Genomic DNA, 23,082 nt, shown 5'->3' with positions numbered 1-23,082 from the left:
AAACGCCGGGACACCTGCACCCCGATGTTTCTAACAGCAATGTCCACAATAGCCAAACTGTGGAAGGAGCCTCGGTGTCCATCGAAAGATGAATGGATAAAGAAGATGTGGTTTATGTATACAATGGAATATTACTCAGCCATTAGAAACGACAAATACCCACCATTTGCTTCAATGTGGATGGAAGTGGAGGGCATTATGCTGAGTGAAGTAAGTCAACCACAGAAGGACAAACATTATATGCTCTCATTCATTTGGGGAATATAAATAATAGTGAAAGGGAATATAAGGGAAGGGAGAAGAAATGTGTGGGAAATATCAGAAAGGGAGACAACATAAAGACTCCTAACTCTGGGAAACGAACTAGGGGTGGTGGAAGGGACGAGGGTGGGGGGCACTGAGGGGGACACTTGACGGGATGAGCACTGGGTGTTATTCTGCATGTTGATAAATTGAACACCAATAAAAAATTAATTTATTAAAAACAAAAAATAATAAAATGGGTACATAATGGTAGAATTAAAAAAAATCAATTTTGCAGAAACTCATGCTCTGGAATAACATGAATCCTTCAGAATAACCCATCCATACCCACATACAACAATATGCAAATATATGCAAACATAATGATGGACTTTAAAAGAAGCAGAACAGAATATATTTCATAATTTCAGTTGTATACAAAGGATAAAATAGGCAAAAATTAATATTGACTCTTAAAAATTAAGGATAGTGGTTTCTATCATTAGAATTCAAGGGGTGAGGGGCTTCTGGGATGTTAGCAATGCCTGCTTCCTCTTCTGCTCTACTTGTACAGGTATGTTCTGTTTCTGAAAACTCATGAGCTATGTATTTATGATACGCATACTTTTTTGGTGTGTTTTCATTATGCTTCAATACAATCTTTAAAATAACAGTTATAAATGTTTTCTAACAAGCTAATTATTTTACTAATGCTTCTCACAAACTTATAGTGCATGACATTATGCTATTATGTTTCTTAAATATAATAGAAACGTTTAGGACAGTTATTCCATTTTGATGATCAATTAGTCCATTGTTAACCTGAATTACATGATGAGTATCTACTCATACTTTCAAAAACCGCCTCTTATTTCCTAAAAGTCATTTATTTTATGCTCTTGCCCTTTTTCTCAATCTTTGCTTCTACAATAATAGTTCTTATTCCTCCACATAATCTACAGGAATCACATAAAAGGCAGTAGAATCTGGGTCATTTGGTTCTTGTCACTTGGCTCCTTTATGCTTTGGTTTCCTTGTCTGTAAAGCATGGTGAATAGTACACACAAATAGTAAATTAAATGCATTTCAAGTACCTCCAACAGTGTCTGCCAAGAATTCCTAATGAGTGATAGCCATTATTAGTTGTCTTTCATGATGTACATAATAGACACTGAGAACAGTATTAAAGAATATTTTTAACATTTTACAATGAAAGTTGGAAAAAAACTACAGTAAGCTGTGAATTTCACCAAATTCACACATATATATGTATTTCTATATTTATACACATCATTCCTATAGCCTATTTTTGAGACATTAAAACATTATAGAATTGTCCTTATTTACTTCTCCTTCTTAGTTGATCTTTGGGTCCTCCATTCATTGAAATGATGACTTTTATTATTTCAAGAGGACAGAATTCAGCCCATAACCAAAAAAAAAAGTCTCATGGCTCAACTTTATATCAAATATTTATGTTCATAGGGACAAAACAATCTTGAAAGTCAGAATTTTCAACAAATCTCTTTCAACAAGAGAGAAGCCCTCTTTTACCTATCAAATGAAAAACCAGGGCAGTTCGGGTGGCTCAGTGGTTTAGCGCTGCCTTCAGCCCAGGGTGTGATCCTGGAGACCTGGGATGGAGTCCCACGTCAGGCTTCCGGCATGGAGCCTGCTTCTCCCTCTCCCTGTGTCTGTGCCTCTCTTTTTCTCTGTTTCTCAAATAAATGAATAAAATCTTTAAAAAAACAGAGAAAAAAAAACAGATCCCAGAGTTATACAATAAAGCATAACACAGAGTATACAGGAGGTATTTTCAGAGAAGCTAACCGCAATGGTGAGATAAATAAAAGTTCAAATAGCAGGAAGACAGGAGATTCAGAAAGGGTGTGTCTAAGATAAAATGCTATTAGAATTTGAGAAGCAGTCTAATATCTCCATATCCCTGGGAACAGCCTCAGGACTGTTGAACAAGAGAAATTCTCAGGTAGGTTGAAGATCAGAGTGAAAGCTAAGAAGAGAAAAAAAAAAAAAAAAAAAGAAAGCTAAGAAGATTTGGTCCCACTTCCCACCTACAAGACGGTGCCCCTTGCCCATTCCGAATAGCCTCAGTAAAGAGAAAATGGCAACAGGACATGGTTAGACAGGTGGGCCTTGAGAAAGCACTCCCGGTATATATGAATTCAGAAGTTTCTATGGATCCCAATGGGGTTATGCACACAGGTGGAGAAGACCAGTGTCCCCAAGGAGAGTGGGCATTAGGACAAGGTAAATGCAGAATCTGGGCAATGCTAACCAGCCCTGGGTGTCCACACAATGCCCAAAGCCCAAGTCTCGGCAGAGATTCACACAGCATTTCAGCGACCAGGCATATGTGGCTATCTTAGCAATGCATAGCAAGGAAACAGATGGTAGCACGCAAACAGGAGTGGCTCTCATTCCACACCTGATTAGCCTGAGCACACACAAACTTCCCTAAGCACATTGTTTCCACATCCAGAGATACCACTTAATTAATGAGAAAAGAGAAACTTCATGAAGAAAGGAAACAGCACTTACAAAAAGTTTGACTTTCAAATTACCACACATGTCTTTAATGAGGCATTCTTAAACAAACAAATAAAAGTCCAAGTTAGGTTCCTCCCATCCTCACCAATCTCCTTCTTTAGTAAGAATTACTAAATTCAGCAGGAATGGCACTTGAGAACAAGAAGAGATACGCTGTGGAAAACACTGAGTTATGTTTTCTTGTACATCTAAGATGTAGTAAGAAGTAGTATGTCTCCAAGCCCTTTAAATAAGACACATAAATTACAAAGTGCTTGGCTGAATTTACTACACTACAATGGATTTGAGATTATTTAGAGGAAGATTCGGACCATACATCACCCTAGACAGAGAAAACTCTATTAACATCCATAAACCCAACCTGGCAATAGCACATGGACATTGTTACTGAATAAAGTGACCTCACCAGTTATGTTCTGACAAGAAAATCGAAGAATGCGAAGGTGCTTTTAGGTGTCAGAGCATGACGTGAACATATTCCATCTCCTTACTGATTCTCCAGCACAAAGCTATGGCTGGCTTGACAATAAGACAGACCTTGAGACTTGGATTTGATGTTAAAATCACATTCCTTTTCCTAAGCAAGTTTGTATGACAACTAAATAATAGTTATCAACAAATAGGACAGCCATGTCATGGCTCTTATATTCATTTTAATATGAAATTCCTTTTAGACAGTCCATCAATTTTACCAACATACAAAAAAAAGATACTTGTATCAGAAGATCCTCCACTATTCCTTCCACTAGTAATATGTACTATTTTGTGAGATAGATTTAGAGACGTATGAGACCACCATTGAATTAGGCTAGGTTTGCTCAAGAAGGACTACTTGTATACTATACTGATGCCAAAATTATGAGGATTTTGACCTTGAATCACTGAAACAGCAGAAATGTATGAAAATAGAAGAGCCAAAATTTATATCCAAGCAGTCATGGATAAGATCTAGGATAGGTATTTATGAAATATAGACATGATGTAAATCTTGAGACAACAGAATAAAATTACAAAAATCACTGTCAATTTTTAGTTCAACAGTTATGTTTAAATTCCTACTGCATGCAAGGCATTGTGTTAGATTCAACAAGTGGTACTGGGAAAACCAGATAGCTGCATGCAGAAGAATGAAACTGGGCCAGTTTCTTACACCAGATATAAAAATAAACTCAAAATGGATTAAAGGCCTAAATGTGAGACCTGAAATCATGGAACTCCTAGAAGAAAACATAAGTAGTAATCTCTTTGACACTAACCTAAGCAACATTTCTCTAGGTATATCTTCTCAGGCAAGCAGAACAAAGCAATTCAGACTATATATATATATATATGTATACATATAAGTATATATATATGTATATATATAAGTATATATATAAGCATATATATAAGTATATATATATAAGTATATATATATAAACTTTTGCATAAACTATATATATATATATATAAACTTTTGCATAGTGAAGGAAATCATAAATGAAATAAAAAGGCAACCTACAGAATGCCAGAAGATACATTCAAATGATATATCCAATAGGGCTTAATAACAAAAATATACAAAGAACTTATGCAACTCAAAACTAAAACCCCAAACAATCTGATTAAAAAATGGCCAGAAGATCTGAATAGACATTTTCCCAGAGAAGACACGCAGATGACCAACAGACACATGAACAGATGCTCAACATTACTAATAATCAGGAAAATGTAAATCAAAGCAATGAGGTATCACCTCAAACTAGTCAGAATGGCTAGTATCCAAAGACAAGAAATAACAAGTGATGGTGAGGATGTGAGGGACGTAAATCGGTGCAACCTGTGTGAGAAACAGTACAGAGGTTCCTCAAAAAATTAAGAATAGAAAGACACTATGATCCAGTAATTTCACTAGTGGGTATTTACCCAAAGGAAAAAAACCCCACTGATTCAAAAAGGTATCTCCCCACATGTGTATTGCAGCATTATGTACAATAGTTAAGATAGTGAAGCAATTCATGTCTACCAATAAATGAATGGATTAAGATCAATCGCTCTATCTATAACTCAGGCATTAAAAAAGAATGAAATCTTGTGACAACATGTATAGACCTAGAAGTATTACATGAAGCGAAATACCCTAGGATGTCATTTATATTTGGAATCTAGAAAACAAAACAAAGAAAGAAGAATAGCAGAAACAGATTCATAAATACAGAGAACTGGTTGTTGCCACAGGGGAGCAGGAGGCAGGGGATGGAGATGGACAAAATGGGTGAAGGGGAGTGGGAGGTACAGGCTTTCAGTTATGGGATGAGTAAGTCATGGGGATGAGAGGTACTGGGTAAGGAGTACAGTCAACGGTACTGTACTAGGAACACAGCCAGTGATTGCACAGTGAGCACAGCATAATGTGCAGCCTTGTTGAATCACTATGTTGTACATATGAAACTCATGTAACATTGTGTGTCAACGATAATTTTTTTAAAAAATTAAAGACACTGTTTTAGATATCTCAGTGGATGTAAACATGAATCAAATAGGCCTCCCTTTGAAGTAAAGGTTTAAAATGAGAAAATTCATTTCAATCAGATTAGAGAGAACCTTGAAATTACCAAGATTACAGCGGTGCTAGGGAAGATTAATTTATCAACAGTGTCTAGAAAGGACGAGTATCCCCTTTATAGCCACAAAATCAAAGCAAACACTACTGTTATACAATCACTCTGAGAAGTTCAAAACCTATGATCTATAAACCTCAGCGAACTGGCAAACACAGCACTCTCTCTCTCGGAGTGTATATCAAATTGAACGGAATCCTGCTGGGAAGACTAAGGTTCTTGGTCTTTCCTAGGAGATTCTTCTCCATTTACCTGGGTTCTGGCCTCTAAAGTAAAGAATTCTATTCTAGCAATAGAATTGAACTCATCTACTATTCCAGAACATATGGCAAATATAGGACACATTTTGTTCAACAAATGATAAGGTAGGTACCTCTTTATCCTTTATGCCACAGCCAGGATAAACTGTTCCCAGTGTTTAGTAAATTACGTGCTGTATTAAAAATAATATGAGCTCATTATTCATTATTTGTAGTAGAGGACAAAGTTCCTGTATGTCTCCAACTTGACTACTTCCAACAGAGAAATGGTTTTGATTTATTTGGACTAAAATACTTGGGAGTGTAATGGAAGGAGGGTAAGAACTTCTCGCTGATTTTTCCCATTAAATATTCTTGGGCAAACCTGAGAAATTACTCCACAGGATGGATCTTATATTCATTCAGTAGCCTAAGTTAGAAGCAAGAAGCAAAATTCATCAGCTTAACTCAGAGCAGTCTTGTTATTTCAATATGGCTGTTTCTATTTATAAAGTCACACAATCCAGTTGGTCCCTTCTTCTTCCTCCCTGTCTGAGACACAGTTTACAAACAAAAACAAAAACAAAAACAAAAACAACACAAAGCTCTCTCTTGCTCTCTCTCCCCCTCTGTCACACACACACACACACACACACACACACACACACACACACACACAGAGTTATTACATAATTGCATTGCCAGGAAATCCAAGCATTGCTTTCTGGTGGAAAGTAAAAACCCACACCTTGGCTTATTTCTTACTCATCCTAAATCACATCTGCTTTTGGGGGCACTTTCTCCTGGCTGAAGAATTTGCTCTGAAGTTTTACTACGTTCATTAGCAGTCCGTTTTTGCTATCCTGACTATTCGTGTTGTGGTTTTACAGATGTCCTGTAAATGAAAGCCTGCTGCACAACAGGAAGTACCCACTGCCAAGTCCTTTGGAGAGCAGCAACACATTCAACAAGAGGATCCAGGTGGTAAGACATTTGAACAAAAGTCGTACACAACCACACTTGAAAAGAAGAAAGCCAGAGACAAGGCAGACATTGGCCCTCACTCTAACTCACTGTTCAGCTTAATGGCAGCTGCACCAAATGGGTGTGTGTTTGTGCAAGTCAACGCTGTGACAGGGTGTATATAGGGGAACCTTCCCCTGGAAGGGAATATAAGCTACAAGAGGAACAGAATGAACACAAGGATAAAATGGCAAAGACTTTCTTGCAACTTCTTAAAAGAGTACGTTTGATAAAAATCGAATTACTAATTTTCAAGGCTGGAGAAGAGAAAGGGATATATTGGAGCTATGATACCCATGCTCCACGTAGCATCCTTTCTTCTATTTCAAGCAGAATGAATTGTGGGTGAAGCCAGCGCCTGGGTCGCTCTTTGCCTCGAAGGACTTCTTTCCTGCGGAACTCTCTGCAGCATTCTCTTCCAGCTGGATTTTCTCTTCTCCCTGTTAGTTCTCTAAGCTTGGTTCACAGAGGCCATACAGGAGGGCTAAACGAAATGTGCTTCACGCCTGAGGAAATTAATTTTCTGCCTGGAATAAGGAGGCAAAATGTGAGGCAATTCCTCCCTTGATTTTAAACCGTTTTATTATCTTGAAGGCAACTCTCCTTATCCAATAAAAACAGAGAAGGAAAACCTTAAAAAAACATATTTCTGCAACCTAAGATTCTCTCTCACACACACATGCCTCTGATAATTCTGGGTGTAGACAGATGCTCTCTTCCTTTTTGAGCTTCCCAAACATTCTGTCAATGGTCTATTGTTAAAGTGTGGACTTTCTCCCAGACCACATCCTGTCTGTCTTACAGAGAAGCATGCTGCTCAAGGAAGCTCAAAGTCCCATTCTTTGGGTTCTAGAAAGAACCAGCTGCACATACCTCAAAGTATCACTCCATTCAACTCGGGGCCCACAGGACTCATGCTGGAAATCACCTGATGAACTCAGAGCACTAGGCTACCTTTGTTTTATTGACGACTCCAAGTCTTTCACACAAAAGGAAACAGGGCATTCATTATTGTCAACACCAGTTAAAAATGTATGGATAAGGAAGGAGCAGATGTAAACATCTGAACCTCATTAAAAGGATCACTCATCTTTGAAAACACAACCTCCATAGGAATTATTTCTAATCTGAATAATTGCTTTTAAAGAAAAGTTATGCTGTCATGTCCAGAGAATTGACATCTGATGATGAAATCTTGATTAAATAAAGTGATGTTTTAAAATGATTAATATAAAATATATTTTCAACTGCAGAATTAAAATTAACAATTAGAGATTTAAAAAAAAAAAAGTAAAACTAGGGCAGCCCGGGTGGCTTAGCGGTTTAGTGCCAGCTTCGGCCCAGGGCATGATCCTGGAGACCTGGGATCGAGTTCCACGACGGGCTCCCTGCATGGAGCCTGCTTCTCCCTCTGCCTCTCTCTCTCTTTCTCTCTCTGTGTCTCTAATAAATAAATAAAATCTTTAAAAAAATAAAATAAAATTTAAAAAGTAAAACTAAAGAGGAAAAACCAGAACATCTGATTCAGAATTAGGGTGACTAACCATCCCAGTTTGTTCTGTACTGAAAGATTCCCAAAACAAGATCTCTGCACTGCTAAAATCAGGGCAGTCCTGAGAAAACCAGCACAATGGTCATCCTAAGTGGACTTAATTAATTTTTTTATTTTAATGGTTATATATATAAGGTAGGGACAGGAAGAGAAAATAATAACTAAAACCTTCAATAAAAATGTTGAGAAAGTTGTTATATAAATTACATAGGAATGTCTCTATAAATGCCCATAGGAAATATTTCTTTGTACATGTAGAAACAAAGATGATTCTCCAGAACAAATATTAGCTCAGGCTTTGGGCACTGATTAAAACAGTACTTGCTCAACCTTTATGTATGAGAAACTGGAAAGCTCAGATCCAAAGGCCAGGTTTAACCTCCAGCAACGATGCAAAACATCACAGCACAAATTTGATATATTTATATATTGCAGCCTGTCCTCTACCATTATCCTTTTCTATTTTTCTTTTCTTCTTGTAATCTCATTTTATTTGCTTATATTTTGGAATCTTCTATATTGTCTATGTTTTTTAATTCTACTAAACCTTTTATTTTCAAACAAGGCATGATCTAAATCAGTGGTTCTAAGCTGGGGGCAACTTTCCCCCCAGAGGACAGACTAAAGACATTTTTGATTGTCACAACTGGAGGGGGTAAATCTATTCTAAATTAAACAAACATACCTCAAATGTATAATGAAAGTAATGATTATTGGAAATCAAAAGTATAATCATTTCTGTCTTTTCTAGGTAATATTAATTAAAAATCTAACATTGCCATAAAAAGAATATAAATTTCTAGAAGAGTCCCAGTTGCTGCAAGCATATTTCCCATAAAGCCTATCATGTTAAAATAATATCTATATTATATATAGACATATCCATATGCTTATGTATATAAGTTATGTATTTGCACCTATACACTTTGCTTGTGCATGGCAAGTATGCAATAAATAGTTGATAATGGAATAAATTAATCGGATGAATGACTGTCAAAGACAAGAAAAGTCACCTGGGATCCATGATCTATACCTAAAGGAGTCATTGGAGTAATTTACATTTGTGAGACAGCAGCCTAGTTTTAGAATACAATAGGTCTAGACTAAATCAGAGGAAAAGAAGAGAGAGAACATATTGTTGGAGATGATAAACCTTGTGTTCAATGGAAGAAAGCAACACACAAGTGTAGATACCAAAAAGTCAGCCACAGGAAGGAAGAAATAGCTATAAAAAGCAGATGGCTTAAAGAGAAAGGAAATGTGAAACACAACCCTCAAAAATATATGGGTCAAAATAATAACATAAAAGGTTCTGGCAAAAATATCACTCTGTAGAAATTCAATCAATCCCCCCCCCCAAAAAAAAGCACAACAAAATTATATTAAAAATACGAGCATTCAGGGGCGCTAAAGAGAAATACATAACCTGTATATTTTCTTGAGTCTAAAAAGTGAACAATTTAAATTGACTCAAAGCTAAACAGTAACCACTGTCAAAGAGAAGTAGAAACCTGAGTAGAAATAGCCCCATATGCACAACTAAATTTAAAGACCAATCTAGTCATTTAGAAATTATCTTGCATTTACAAAGAGCTTGTTTTACGTACTGTTTCTTAGAGCTGCATCCCATGGTCTGAAAGGATTGCTGGGAGTTGCTTCTTTCAATGCTGGTGGGGGCTTTGTCTGGGACCCATTCACACCTTCCCACTAGGTCCCCTCTGGAGCCAATCTGCAGAGTGTTGACAGAGCTACATCATATCTGCCGGCCGGGAGAGCAGATGCTCCCTCACACAAGGATGCAGTCACCCATTGGACCCCACCTAGTAGCCAGCAAATGCCTCCTTCCTGGGGAGATGCCTGACTCCACCCTGATGCTCTAAACGTCCCTTCAAGAATTCACATCTTATACTGCCTTGGCTTTTCTGGAGCTCTGATGGAGACCTTCCAGATCCAGCAATAGAAGAATGCTACAAACTGAATAGTGAAGCAATTAGAAACAAGCACACAGAACCAAGATAGAGATAGAGTTGCTTTCAGGATGGGACTTTGGAAGAGCAGATTGGGACAGGAGAAATTGAAGGGGATTATCAAAATCGTAAGGTGGGGGTGCAACCAGTTGAGTCATTCGACTACAGTGAACTTTTTATAGGATACTTCTGTATAGATGTGCCCGGTCTATTTTTTAAAAGCTGAGTTAACTGCAAGATTTTCTTTCTGTACACCTAGTCACGAGTATAATTATGGTTCTCCACTTATTCAATGTGTTATGTTTAATCCAGAAGACACTTTGGGGGCACTTCAGAATATTTCTAATATGGCAAATTATTGCTTAATTTTGAAAATCTGAAAAATTAGGCAGTCTCTGGCTAATTAAATGCTGGCTAATAAATAGTTCACCCAACCATTTCCCTTAATTTCTAGGCACACAGGTAGATTGTAATTCCTAGCCTCTCTTGGGATTGGTTTCATCATATGACAGAGTCCTGACCAATAGAAGGAAATGGACACTTCCATGAAATTTCTTAGTCTCTTATGTAACCGTACATTTTCTCTCTTTCACTGATGGCTGATTAGAGGTGGGATGATGGAACCACAAGCTGGAAGGAATCTGGTTTCCTGAGTTGTCATATGAACATGTCAGCAAACATTTCTACAAAGGGCCAGAAAGTAAATATTTTAGTCTTTGCAGGCCATATAGTCCCTATTGTAACTCCTCAATTCTGCTGTTACAGCACAAAAGCAACCATAGGCCACACACACACACCAATGGCATGGCTTTGTTCCAATAAAACGTCACTTAATAAAACTGGGTGCCAGCCCAGATTTGACCTATAGACCACAGTTCATCAAGCCCTCCCTATACAAACAGCTAAATATAAAAGAAAGGAAATTTCCTGCTGTGTTAAGCCACTGAGGCCTTGAGTTCATCTGCTACAGAAGTTAACATTACTTTAAATAACACAAGGCCATATTGATAGTTCATGAAATTTTATATATATCATGATGGAAAACTGTGGATCTGCCCACCTCAGGTTTTCAGTTTTACAAGAGTCCTTTACAACACTGAAATGTAGCAAAAAGTAATGGTCCATTGTTTTGTTTGTTTTCTTTTCTTTCATGGAGATTGCATCATGTTATTTTATTGGGAAAATGGTAAATTTTTGCCAATGCTCTCTCATCTGGTGACTTTATCAGCAAGCAGAATTGCAACATTTTTTAACAAATCATTCCATTTACTGGCAACAGTGGGGAAATCCTGCCATATATCCAATTAATGAATTCTCCCACAGATATTGAATTTCCCTATTGGCCCTAGTGACTAGAAGTCCAAAGAAAAGCACTTTTTAAAGCCAATATGGAGCAACAATGGGGATGGGGAGGAGAGGAAGAATTAACAGTGAATCTTATCAAAGATTAATTCATAACTTCTGCAAGAATCCATTGTTTTCTTTCTTTTTTGTCTCTCATTATATGACTAAGTGTCCACATAGAGATAAAAGAATAACATTGATTTTGACTGTGGTTTATAAATTGTTATGAGAGACAGACAGAGAGGGACACTGATAGAGGAATTAAACACACCTAGTTTGAAATTCCTGCTCTACTTTAGCACCAATCTGAGGCTCAGTTTCTATGTATGTTTGATTATATTAATAAACTGGATACAGCATATCCAGCATAGGACAGGTACTCAAAAAGTAATAATTATCACTAGTTTTGTTTCTTTTTTTTAAGATTTTATTTATTTATTAATGAGAAACACAGAGAGGCGGAGACACAGGCAGAGGGAGAAGCAGGTCCATGCAGGGAGCCCAACGTGGGACTCAATCCCCGGTCTCCAGGATCACGCCCTGGGCTGAAGGCAGTGCTAAATCACTAAGCCACCTGGGCTGCCCAATTATCACTAGTTTTAATCACTACTTGCTGCCAAGTTCACAAATTATCATTTCCCACTAAACTATAAGTTTTTGTTTGAAGAGAAATGTACTTACCTTCAGGACTTAAAATTTTGTAGATTGCTAATAATTAATAAATGTACCCAAACATCTATTGCTTCTTTTACTAGACTTGTCTCTCTTCCATTGCTCTATAGTTTGGTATTTTAGTCAAAATTTTGCTCTATCACAGTCTTCTTCTCTTCTGCAGTTTTGAACTTCTCTCCCTTTACTGCATCTGTCCATGTTTCATTTCATTATCATCTTTCTCAGTAAAATATAGATTTACTCATGTCATGTTGGCATCCTGCCCCCAACTTCTACAAAATAAGTTCAAACAACTTACTGGACAACTAATGGCCATCTTCCCAATGCCTCAACTCAACTTCCTCTCTCTTACTTGCATCCCACATTCTAGGATTGCTGAATAATGTATAGTGTTCTAAACAGAGTACAATATTACACAACTTGGTAAATGCTCGCCTATCTAAAATGTTATTTTTTGCAAATATGTTTGACTAAACAAATTCACCGGTCAGAACATGGCAGGAATGTTATTTTCCCTGTGCATGGAGAATTAATCATTGCCTCCTTTGCCACAAACTCCCACCATTTACCAATTTTTGTGCTAAAATATTAGGTATTTTTATAATATTATATAATAGGTCGTGAATGTTGGCTACCAACTATATACCAGGTACTCTGTTGGAATACAGTTTATACGAAATACCTCATTTATTTTTCACAATAATTTTATGAGGCAGTTTATATTGTCCTCATTTCATAAATGAAGAAACTAAGACTTAAGTACTAATTGGCTCACCAAGGCCAGTGGGTTAGTAAATACTGGAGTATTCCAAAAGGAGAACTGTGCTCTGCACATATCAAGTGCTGCAAACAAGATGAAAACAAGAGCTAAAATGTTAAGCAAAATAATAAATAAATAGGGCAGCCCAGGTGCTCAGCAATTTAGTGCCATCTTCAGCCCAGGGCGCGATCCTGGAGACCTGGGATAGAGTCCTACGTCAGGCTCCCTGCATGGAGTCTGTTTCTCCCTCTGCCTATGTCTCTGCCTCTCTCTGTGTGTGTCTCTCATGAATAAATAAATAAAATCTTTAACAACAACAACAATAATAAATACGTAAAATTAATTAATTAAAATATTAACCAAGAAGAGATGTCTTTTCAAAAGCTATTTGGTAACCTCTAGGAAAACAGAATAGGAGTCAGATATCAGAAGTAAAGCTAACACAAAGCCTGGGATAATGGCACTGAACACAAACTAACCTTTCAAGAAATGTATCTGCAAAGCTGAAAAGGAGTGATTATAGGAAACAGATCGAAGGAAATAATAATAATATTAAAAAAGAATAGAGCTCTGAAACCACAAAACTTCTAGAAGAAAACATAGGCTATAATCTCTTTGACATCAGCCTTACTAACATTTCTCTAGATATGTCTCCTCAGGTAAGCAGAACAAAAGCAAAAATAAAACTATTGGGACTACACCAAAACAAAAAACTTTTGCATAGTAAAGGAAACCATCAGTGAAACAAAAAGGCAACCTATGAAATGGCAAAGGATATATGCAAATGATATATCAGGTAAGGGCTTAATATCTAAAGTCTATAAAGAACTTAGGCAACTCAACACTAAAAAAAAAACAAACAATCTGATTAAAAAATGGGCAGAAGACCTGAATAGACATTTTTTTCCAAAGGACATGCAGATGACCAGCAGACACACGAACAGATGCTCAACATCACTAATAATCAGGAGAATGTGAATCAAAAGCAATGAGGCATCACCTCAAACTAGTCAAAACAACTAGTATCAAAAAGACAACAAACTGGGATCCCTGGGTGGCTCAGCGGTTCAGCGCTGCCTTCAGCTTAGGTCATGATCCTGGAGACCTGGGATCGAGCCCCATGTCAGGCTCCCCACAGGGAGCCTGCTTCTCCTTCTGCCTATGTCTCTGCCTCTTTCTGTGTGTCTCTCATGAATAAATAAATAAGTCTTTAAAAAAAAAAGACAAGAAATAACAAATGTTGATGAGGATGTGGAGAAAAGGGAATCCTCATACCCTGTTGATGGGAATATAAATTGGTACAACCAGTGTGGAAAGCAGTACAGAGTTTCCTCAAAAAAAAATTAAAAATAGAAAGACCATATGGTCTAGTAGAATTATTTTAGTTTGTACTGGGTATCTACCCAAAGAATATGAAAACACCAATTTGAAAAGATATATGTCCCCCTATGTTTATTGTAGCATTATTTACAACAGTGAAGTGGAAGCAACCCAAACACCCATTGACAGATAAATGGATAAAAAAGATGTGGTATATATAACAGGGTGTGCACACACAATGGAATATTACTCACCCATAAGAAAGAATGAGATCTTGACATCTGCAACAACATGGATGGACCCAGAGGGTATTATGCTAAGTGAAATAAGCCAGCCAGAGAAAGACAAATAACATATGATTTCACTTAAATGTGGAATCTAGAAAACAAAACAAATGAACAAACAAAAAGCAGAAACTGATTCATAAATACAGAGAACTGATGGTTGCTATTGGGAAGGGGGGTGGGGAGATGGGCAAAATGGGTGAAAGGAAGTAAGAGGTACAGGCTTCCAGTCACAGAATGAACAAGTCATGGGGATGAAAGACACAGCATAGGGAATATATTTACTGATATTGTAATAGCATTAAATTGTGATGGATGATAGATAGTAACACTTGGTGGGCATAGCATAAAGTACAGAGTTGTTGAATCATTATATTGCACACCTGAAACTAAGGTAACATATGTTAATTATACTTGAGTAAAACAAAAAACAGCAAAAAAATAATAATAATAATGGCAACCTGAGCATTTTTTGAAGCTGAATCTAAATCACTGTTTCTCAGCTAGGTTTATTTTGACCTCTCTCCAGATACTTTTCCCAATATCTGGAGACATTTTTGTTTGTCACAACCAAAGAATGCTACTGCCATATAGTCAGTAATAGGGATGCTGCTAAATATTCTATAATAGTAAGACTGACCTCCTACAATAAAGAATTATCAGGTCCAAAATGTGCCGAGTTTGAAAAATCCTGGTAAAAGGATCTACTGGAGAGGAAGAGATTGAAAAAAAAAATATGAGAAAAGAAATAACTGATCGGACAAAATCAGGAAAAAGGAGAAAGGAAGTGGATAATAAAAATGTTACCTTTCGAAAAGCCTTATTAAGAGCTATTAACTTCATTTCACAGAATATAGAGATTGAAGTTCAGAGAATTTAAGTGACTTCTCTTTTCAGGATGTAGCAGAAGGTTAAGTCAAATCCTGGAGCTTCTAATTTGATGTTCTTTTAACTATGCTAACTAATACAATAAGTTCAAGGATAATTGTTGGAGATGTGATAGCATGAGCAGGAAACAATTTTTTGCTTAAAAATTAGTGACATATCTATTGATTTTATGTTTGGTGCCTTCCTGTATAGTAAAGAAAAAAACATGTCTATAACAGTAGACAGGTTTAAGAAACTCAGAAGAACATGTTTGGAAAACTGGCATCAGATATACATACAATATTGACATTTGAAAAAGAGCAATAAAAAACATTGTATGAGATTTTCAATAACATATAATCATGTTTAGTTTACCCAAGCATATTTAGTAATTTCATAGTTTAAAGCATGAGATATAATTCTTTAAGGACTTTGCAAAGCACAAACTAAAATAACAAACAATGGTATTAAGTTGCTACATTTCTATGAATGGTTACTCAAGAGACATAACTGTACAATATTGAAAAGCTTAGCATTCCACCAGTAGAGAAAATGTTAAAATTCAAGGATCATTACAACATTCTTCCTACCATTGCTACCACAAAGGCAGAAACAATTAAAACGACCATTAACAGTTTAACTGTGAAACTTGGAACATGAGCCATAACTGAAAAAGAAATAATTGTGCTTCTTTAAGCACAAATAAGTAAATGTGCAAGCCCAGCAGAAACAGGCAAGGAAGGCGGAATCATCTAGGGACTCGAGGGCTGACCTGTGCAGCTGGAGGCCTGGCGAGCGCTGGAAGTGCTACCATGTGAGCAAGCCAACGGGAGTGTCGACAGTCCTCAGCAATCAGGCATCTTCTCCAAGAAGGAAACAGCTGGAGGCCAGAGCCAGTCATCTACTCTATTGACATCTGTTGCTATAATTCTACCATGGGGCTTCTTTTATTTATTTCTGTTATTTGAACAACTCAGTAGAGGCCCTCTATCAACTTAACTGTCTTCTGATACTTCTAAGCAATTGGGCACACCAATGATTTATTTGCAATTCACTAGCAGTGTTAACCAAATATTTAAAACAAGCCTGACTAGTCTATGGAGAAGCCAAGTCAATCAATAGCTCTTCTCTCCCAATGACATGGCGAAGTCTTCATTGCCGCGGTGTTATTAGTTGGGAGCACTGTCTTCTAGAGGTGCACAGCCTTGGTTCAAATCCCTATTCTAACACACTCTAGCACTGAAATATTGGTAAGTTATACAGCCTCTCTCCGCCTCAGTTTTTTAATCTATGAAATGAGGACAATCACAGTGCTTATATCATAAGGCTGTTGTGAGGACTGATGGATGCTCCACGAAGTGTTTGACCCACTATCAGACATATAACAAGTCTCTATAAACATTAATTAATATGCTTTGATTGTTCCTAAATATCATCGCCAGTGTAATTTTCTCTCATTCTTACAAAAGAGCCTTCCCCAACGTCTACCTAATGGAAGTCTGCATCCATGCATACTCTGACCCAAACCTGCTCCTTTCCATAAACAGTCTCCTCAAATTATAATGATTTACTCACTGGGTATTCTATGCAAATCTCTCCTCCAAGAATGCTTTTTCCCTATCTATGTCTGAGTCCTATCTGTCCATTAAACATCAACTACTTGGTGAAGTCTTTCCTGAATGCTCCATCCAAGTAGGATTTCTCTCATCCCTGAAATCTGACAAAAATATTGCTCTTATTAGCAATACTATTTATACAATCTATTTGCTTGTCTATATTGCTATTCATATTTTTTAAAAAATATTCAATTTAAGGCTTTAAGTATATTCTGTTTTGAAAATATCAGTGCTAACACCTGTGAATGTAATATTAAGAACATATCTCTACCTTAATTGTCCTTGTAATTGGTAGAGTCAAAATATGAAACAAATGTCTATACTAACATGGACAAAGAGGACAAAGTTCTCTTTCAGGAACTTCCTTCAGACCTTCCTAACTGGATGCAAACTTTCCTTCCTTTTAACCTCCACAACAATTTGTTTACTCTTTTCTTTGACTTTTGAACTGACTGTTAAGAGCTGGTGAGATCTGGGGGACAGGATATAGCTAGAAAAAACTAGAAAAAATACTGCAATTACATCATGAAGAGAAATTATATTGTAATATACAAAAACAAATAAAAGCTTTGAAGGAACAAACCTAGATTCGAATTCTGGATTTTGGTACTAGTTAACCAACTGATCTTATGAATGTCTCCCACTCTATGTGAGTTTATTTCTCTGTAAATGTGGATAATAAAGCATTCTTTGAAATGCCATGAGAAAGAAATTAAGAAATTTCCTATAAAGTACCATGTACATGCTCAAGATTATCTTCTATACTAATGTAAAGAATGTTGAGTTTCTATAGGTAATCAAAGAGGGAAAAGGTGAGTGGACCCAGAACTAGAAAGAAATTGAAATGACAATAAAAATGAGAGGTAAAAGAGAGATGGCAGACCAAGCTGGAAAATGAGGCTGGGGAAAGAAAAAAAGAAGGCTAAGGGGGTGCGCATGCCAGGGGATTTTCAGGAACAAGGATGCCTAAAGCTTAACTGCTTGGGATTTGCTGAGCTGTGACAAAATAGAACTCCCTTTCTTAACTTTAATCTCTTGATTCTTAAGTAACGTTTCCAAAGCAAAGTGACTCTCTTCCTCATTTGGATGAATGCCCAGGAAGAATGGAAAAACCAATCCATATGAAGAGAGACATTAGAAAATTCAAAGAAAGTAAGAAATCAGAACAAGAGACAGCTAAGGAAAACATAAGTCCTTGAGGAATGGTGATGGAGATTCCAAATGTATGTGGCATGGAATCTGGAACTAATGTTATTTATTTGTAAAAAGACAATGAGACTAAGCACTCCGAACAACTTGGGACACCCAGGAAGGAGACATCTGGAAAACAGTAGCTAGATGGAACTACAATAGAAGAAGAGGTGTCAACAATTAAAGACTGGAAGGGCTGAGCGAAGGAACTGCAAGACATGAGAAGTAACTAAAGTTACCAAGCTGAAAGCAGGATGGTGAACGTGCTGGATGTACGGGGTAGAAAGCCACAGGAAGAGAGGAGACCAATATGAAACTATTGCAATAACTGATAGAAAACAAAGGCCAATGCATGAGAATGCATATAAAGTAATAAGCCCAAGCTCCAATATGGAAGTAAAATCTCCAATATCTAGCAGATTATATGTAAAATAGTGATATTTATTGCCAGATATTAGACTAGAAATTCAAGATTAGATAACTGGAGTGATAGCATTATGTACAGAAGCATTATGTAACTTTTATTTTACACCTCCACAAATGCTTGTACAACATACAGTAACTACTCTTAATATTTACAGCATTTTTTTCCATAGCACAGAAAGGAAGAAAGATTAGTGACACACAGATGTTGCTACAGTGACACTGGGTGGAGCCCTCAGGAGCCCACTTTGTAAAGGAGGGCTGGGCGTTGCTGACATTTGGGTCCCAAGCAGCTGCTGGGAGATGCAGGTGAGCCCACTGAAGCGGAGGGTGGGGTCCCTGCACCTCCGCCAGGCTGCTCATCTGCTATCTATCAAGGAGGGGAGGGGACACCAGTGCTGGATTGAAGACACATTTCTGACATTGTCATATACACATTTGTTTCCCCTAACCATACCATAAGGCTGTTTGGTGCAAGGACTAGCAGAGTATGCCACATAAATGTTTCTTAATGACAGTCATCTATTGTGGGTACTATACATGGTCTCTTTTCCTCAGAAACAGAACCCATAATTTTTAGCTGGGCACATGGCTACCTAGAATAAACACTATATTTTTCAGTCTCCACTGCAGCTACATAAGGCCTCGGAATTGTAAATAGGCCAAGTGGATGTAGAAGAATACTTAATAAAGCAGGGTGTGTCTTTCTAATAGAACAAAACTTCATTATCCACGTAAGACTGAGAGACAGATGCTACAGAGTGATTGACAAAGGAGAGGGACGAGTTCCTTGGCAATTTCATGAAGTCACCCTTCCAGCTATAGACTGCTTACTTCCAGATATCCTTTATATGAGGGAATGATGCTAAGGGAAGTAAGTCAAACAGAGAAAGAATTATCATATGATCTCACTCATATGTGGAATTTAAGAAACAAGACAGAGGATCATAGGGGAGGAAGGGGAAAAAGAAAATAAGACAAACCGTAAGAGATTCTTAACTACAGGAAACCAACTGAGGGTCTCTGGAGGGGTGGGGGGTGAGGGAATGGGATAACTGGGTGATGGGCATTAAGGAGGGCATTTGATGTAATGAGCACTGGGTGTCATATGCAACTGATGAATCACTAAACTCTACCTTTGAAACTAATAATACACTACATGTTAAGAATTGAATTTAAATTTTAAAAAAAGGAAAAAGAAAACTCCTGTGTTATTTGTCTTATTGTTATGTTGAGCCTTCTATTTTTTTGCGGTCAAATCTAATTATCTCTAATACAATTCCCTTGATCATTTCTGCTATTTTCTTCAGTTCTAGTTTTTCAAAGTTTATAAAAATCTTTAAATATACTTTTTTAACATTCAGAAATATTCTGAAATGCTGATATAGCATTCTTTAAATTTGTTTGAAAAAATTTTTAATCTGATAAGTGGCATGTTAAAAACATCCCATAAATACAACATTGCTGACCACAGAGACTTATTGGAATATCAGATGTATGATTGATATGTTTGTTAACCAAAGAAATCGACCAAAATTCTACTGAAAACAGTACTTATGGTGTGCAAGTCTTAGGCCAAGGTCATTTAGCAAAATGGAAGTTTGACTAGACCTGCAGATGATAGCTATGGTCCGCAAAGAAAAAGGGACTATCTATTCTTTCCATCTAATCTCAACAGGTCGTTGTGGGTACACAGAACATTAAAGCAGATATAAAACAAATATGGCATTTGCTTTTAATTATTTACATAAAGTCAAATATTTTTAGTATTTCATTGATAATTTATACTTCTCTACTTTTACCGTGAATTGTTTACATTGAACTGAGAACTATAAGCATTGAGTTAATTAATTTTTAATTTATTTTTCTTGTGTGATTTTCTAATGTTTTCTTAAAACACAAAAGGAATAATATAACCCTAGAGCTATAAGTAAAAATCATTCACTCCAAACCCTCTGTTTCATAGATTAAGTGATTCAAAGGGACTAATGAATTAACTAAATATTTCTTAGAATAGTTCTTCATTCATTGATTCATTCATTCATGTATTAATCCACTCAACTACTATTTAATTCTTAGGCACAAAGCACTGGGCAGAGGGAGCTGTATCACAGTAGAAATAAGACTTGCCATCGGCATATTTTCAATTCAGTGGCAATAGAAATAAATCATCCAGATAACTAAAATATAGTGTAAATAAATGTGTTTTGAGCATTACTAAAAGAATCAAGGAGAGGAAAGGAGAGTAAGGAGTAGCTAGCAAAGACTTTGGGGGAAAAGTTGCATTTGCCTGTTCCTTAGGGGATTTGAGCAGGTGGAGATAGATGAATGGGCACTTCAGACAAAAGGGGTGGCTTTCTTTTTAACTTGTAGATTGGATTTCAATATGAAATTTCTTCTTAAATTATTATAAATTACATTTGGGTGGGAAAGTAAAATCAAAGCATTCCTTAAGCCAGGAAGTGAGAACAGCAACTTTGGAAAGCTTGGCATAGTTAATGCTGCATTAAAAAGTGATGTTTATCAGGATACAAATGAATGCCCCTGAAGTTCAGCATCTGAAAGGCCATGCAACCCCTCAGCATCTGGAGAAAACGAATGCAGTATGGCTTAAAAACAAACCAGGAGCTAGGATCCACTGCTCACAAAATACCATAAATTAAATGACTGAAAAAGATGTCAGTAATAAGTTAAACAGTAGGGTTTCAATTTACAAGTGAAAATCCAGACCAATGTGCAATATCAAGGAAAATAATATTTCATTTTTGTTCACATTGCAATGAATTAAGCAGTCTAAGATACATATATTTAAACAGAAAGTGTTTAAAATGCAAATTGCATTTAGAAAAAAGTGATGGCACCTCCATGGACTTTTTACAGATAAATCTCCTCCTTTCATAGTGTAATATGCATGGAAAATACGTCCCTTTCTCCATATTTTGGACTAGTTATGGCTATTAGTAATAAAGTGATATCTAAGCCTAAGTAGGCACTCCATCAGTAAGTAGTACTAAGTGAGAATAAACATGCATTTTCAGAGAAATCTGCTAATGACTTTTGCTACAACTATAAATCATCAACACACTTTTTACAAAGGCTAAATACTTAGCTTTTCAGCTATATAAACTACTTACATTCTTACATGGGTGATCCTCTATCACTCCCCATTTCACAACATGCTTTATATTCCACCTACAAGGAAATTTGCATTGTAGCTTTATAAGTCTGCAAGTAACCTTCAGCCACTAACCTTACTGTCTTCTGTCTCTTTAGCTTTTTCTTGGAGGGGTTTCTTCTCTCCAAATTCACAGGTTGATTTTAATGTGAGTTGACAAGAAAGCATTGAGGTCTCTGTTTCAGTAAGTTCCAAAGGTCTTGAAGAATAGGGCTGTGACCCAGTAGTGCCAAGATTTGGTATCGGAAGAGCAGTATGAACAGGCTTTGACCCAACAGCTGGCTGCCTCAGTTTTGAGGCAACCCCAAGTACAGGCATGGCTTCTATAAAAGTATCTTCTTGCTGCCAAAGAAAATGCTTCTAACCTCAGTCTGGTAGGCTCCAACTTTAGTATTTCCAGAACAAATAGTTTAAACAAAACTAGCAGTCATCATGATTCAAAAAAAAAAAAAAAACTAATAATATAACTTCCAGGAAGAGGCAAAACTTCCCTTCATCTTTAGTTAAGTATCTTTCTTTCTTGCTGGCTTGAATTCTCATATTCTCATCATTCTCTCTCTCTTTCAGCCTCGCTCTCTGTTCAGTGAGTCAGTGTCTATGCAATATTAAATACTCCTTTGGGGAGTACACTTTTCTTGAAGGTAACTGCTACAAAGCTCCTTCTCTAGGATTAAAGAGCTCCTAGTTATATTTTTTTCCCTCCCACTACAGCGATCTGAGCCTGAGCATTAAGAATAAAAAAGTGGAGAGAAACAAAAGGAAAACTCTTCAGTCCAACTGTCAAGGCAGCCAAAAGACCACAATACGGGAAGGACAGGCATTCTTCCTGACTTCAGAAATAACCAGCCTACATTCTCTCTTTAAAGAAAATTGTATTTCCCCAGTTTAAAAAAAAAAAAAAAAAAAAAAAAAAAAAAAAAAAAAGAATGGACACGATTAATGGCCAAAACAAACAGCTGTTAGAAGAACTTTTAGCCCGGAAACAATCTCAGCAATGAAGCTGTTTGTCTGATTTCCAGCTATTTTTCACTACTGACAGCCATGAACCACTGTGCTCATTCTGTTTTATCCCATGAAATTAGGTTAAATTCATGCAATAGTGGAACTAGCTAAAGCTGTTAAACCATTCAGCTGACTATACCTGCCTAGGTTATGAAAATATAGTAAATATGGAGAGCAAGACACTAGATAGATAGTAATTATTGTTTCTAAATTTAATAATGATAATGATAAAAATA

At 36.7% G+C, this 23,082-nt stretch overlaps 1 protein-coding gene across 5 annotated transcripts in view; it reads right to left on the bottom strand.

Annotated features, from left to right (window-relative positions):
• Positions 1-23,082, bottom strand: part of NAV3 (neuron navigator 3) — a 595,667-nt gene that overhangs the window by 333,992 nt on the left and 238,593 nt on the right. For 4 of the 5 annotated variants that reach the window (XM_072724437.1, XM_025992156.2, XM_072724438.1 and 1 more), the window contains exon 1: positions 21,920-22,706. The exons of the other annotated variant lie outside the window; for it this stretch is intronic. In XM_072724437.1, coding sequence (XP_072580538.1) covers positions 21,920-22,162 — 243 coding nt within the window. In that variant the 5' untranslated portion in view covers positions 22,163-22,706. Of the gene's footprint in view, positions 1-21,919; positions 22,707-23,082 lie in introns of those variants that run through there. 5 annotated transcript variants of the gene reach the window in all.

Source organism: Vulpes vulpes, chromosome 10 (assembly GCF_048418805.1).
Source record: "Vulpes vulpes isolate BD-2025 chromosome 10, VulVul3, whole genome shotgun sequence".
NCBI lineage: Eukaryota > Metazoa > Chordata > Mammalia > Carnivora > Canidae > Vulpes > Vulpes vulpes.
The sequence above is the reverse complement of the archived record's forward strand: the minus strand, read 5'-3'. Positions and strand labels throughout refer to the sequence as shown.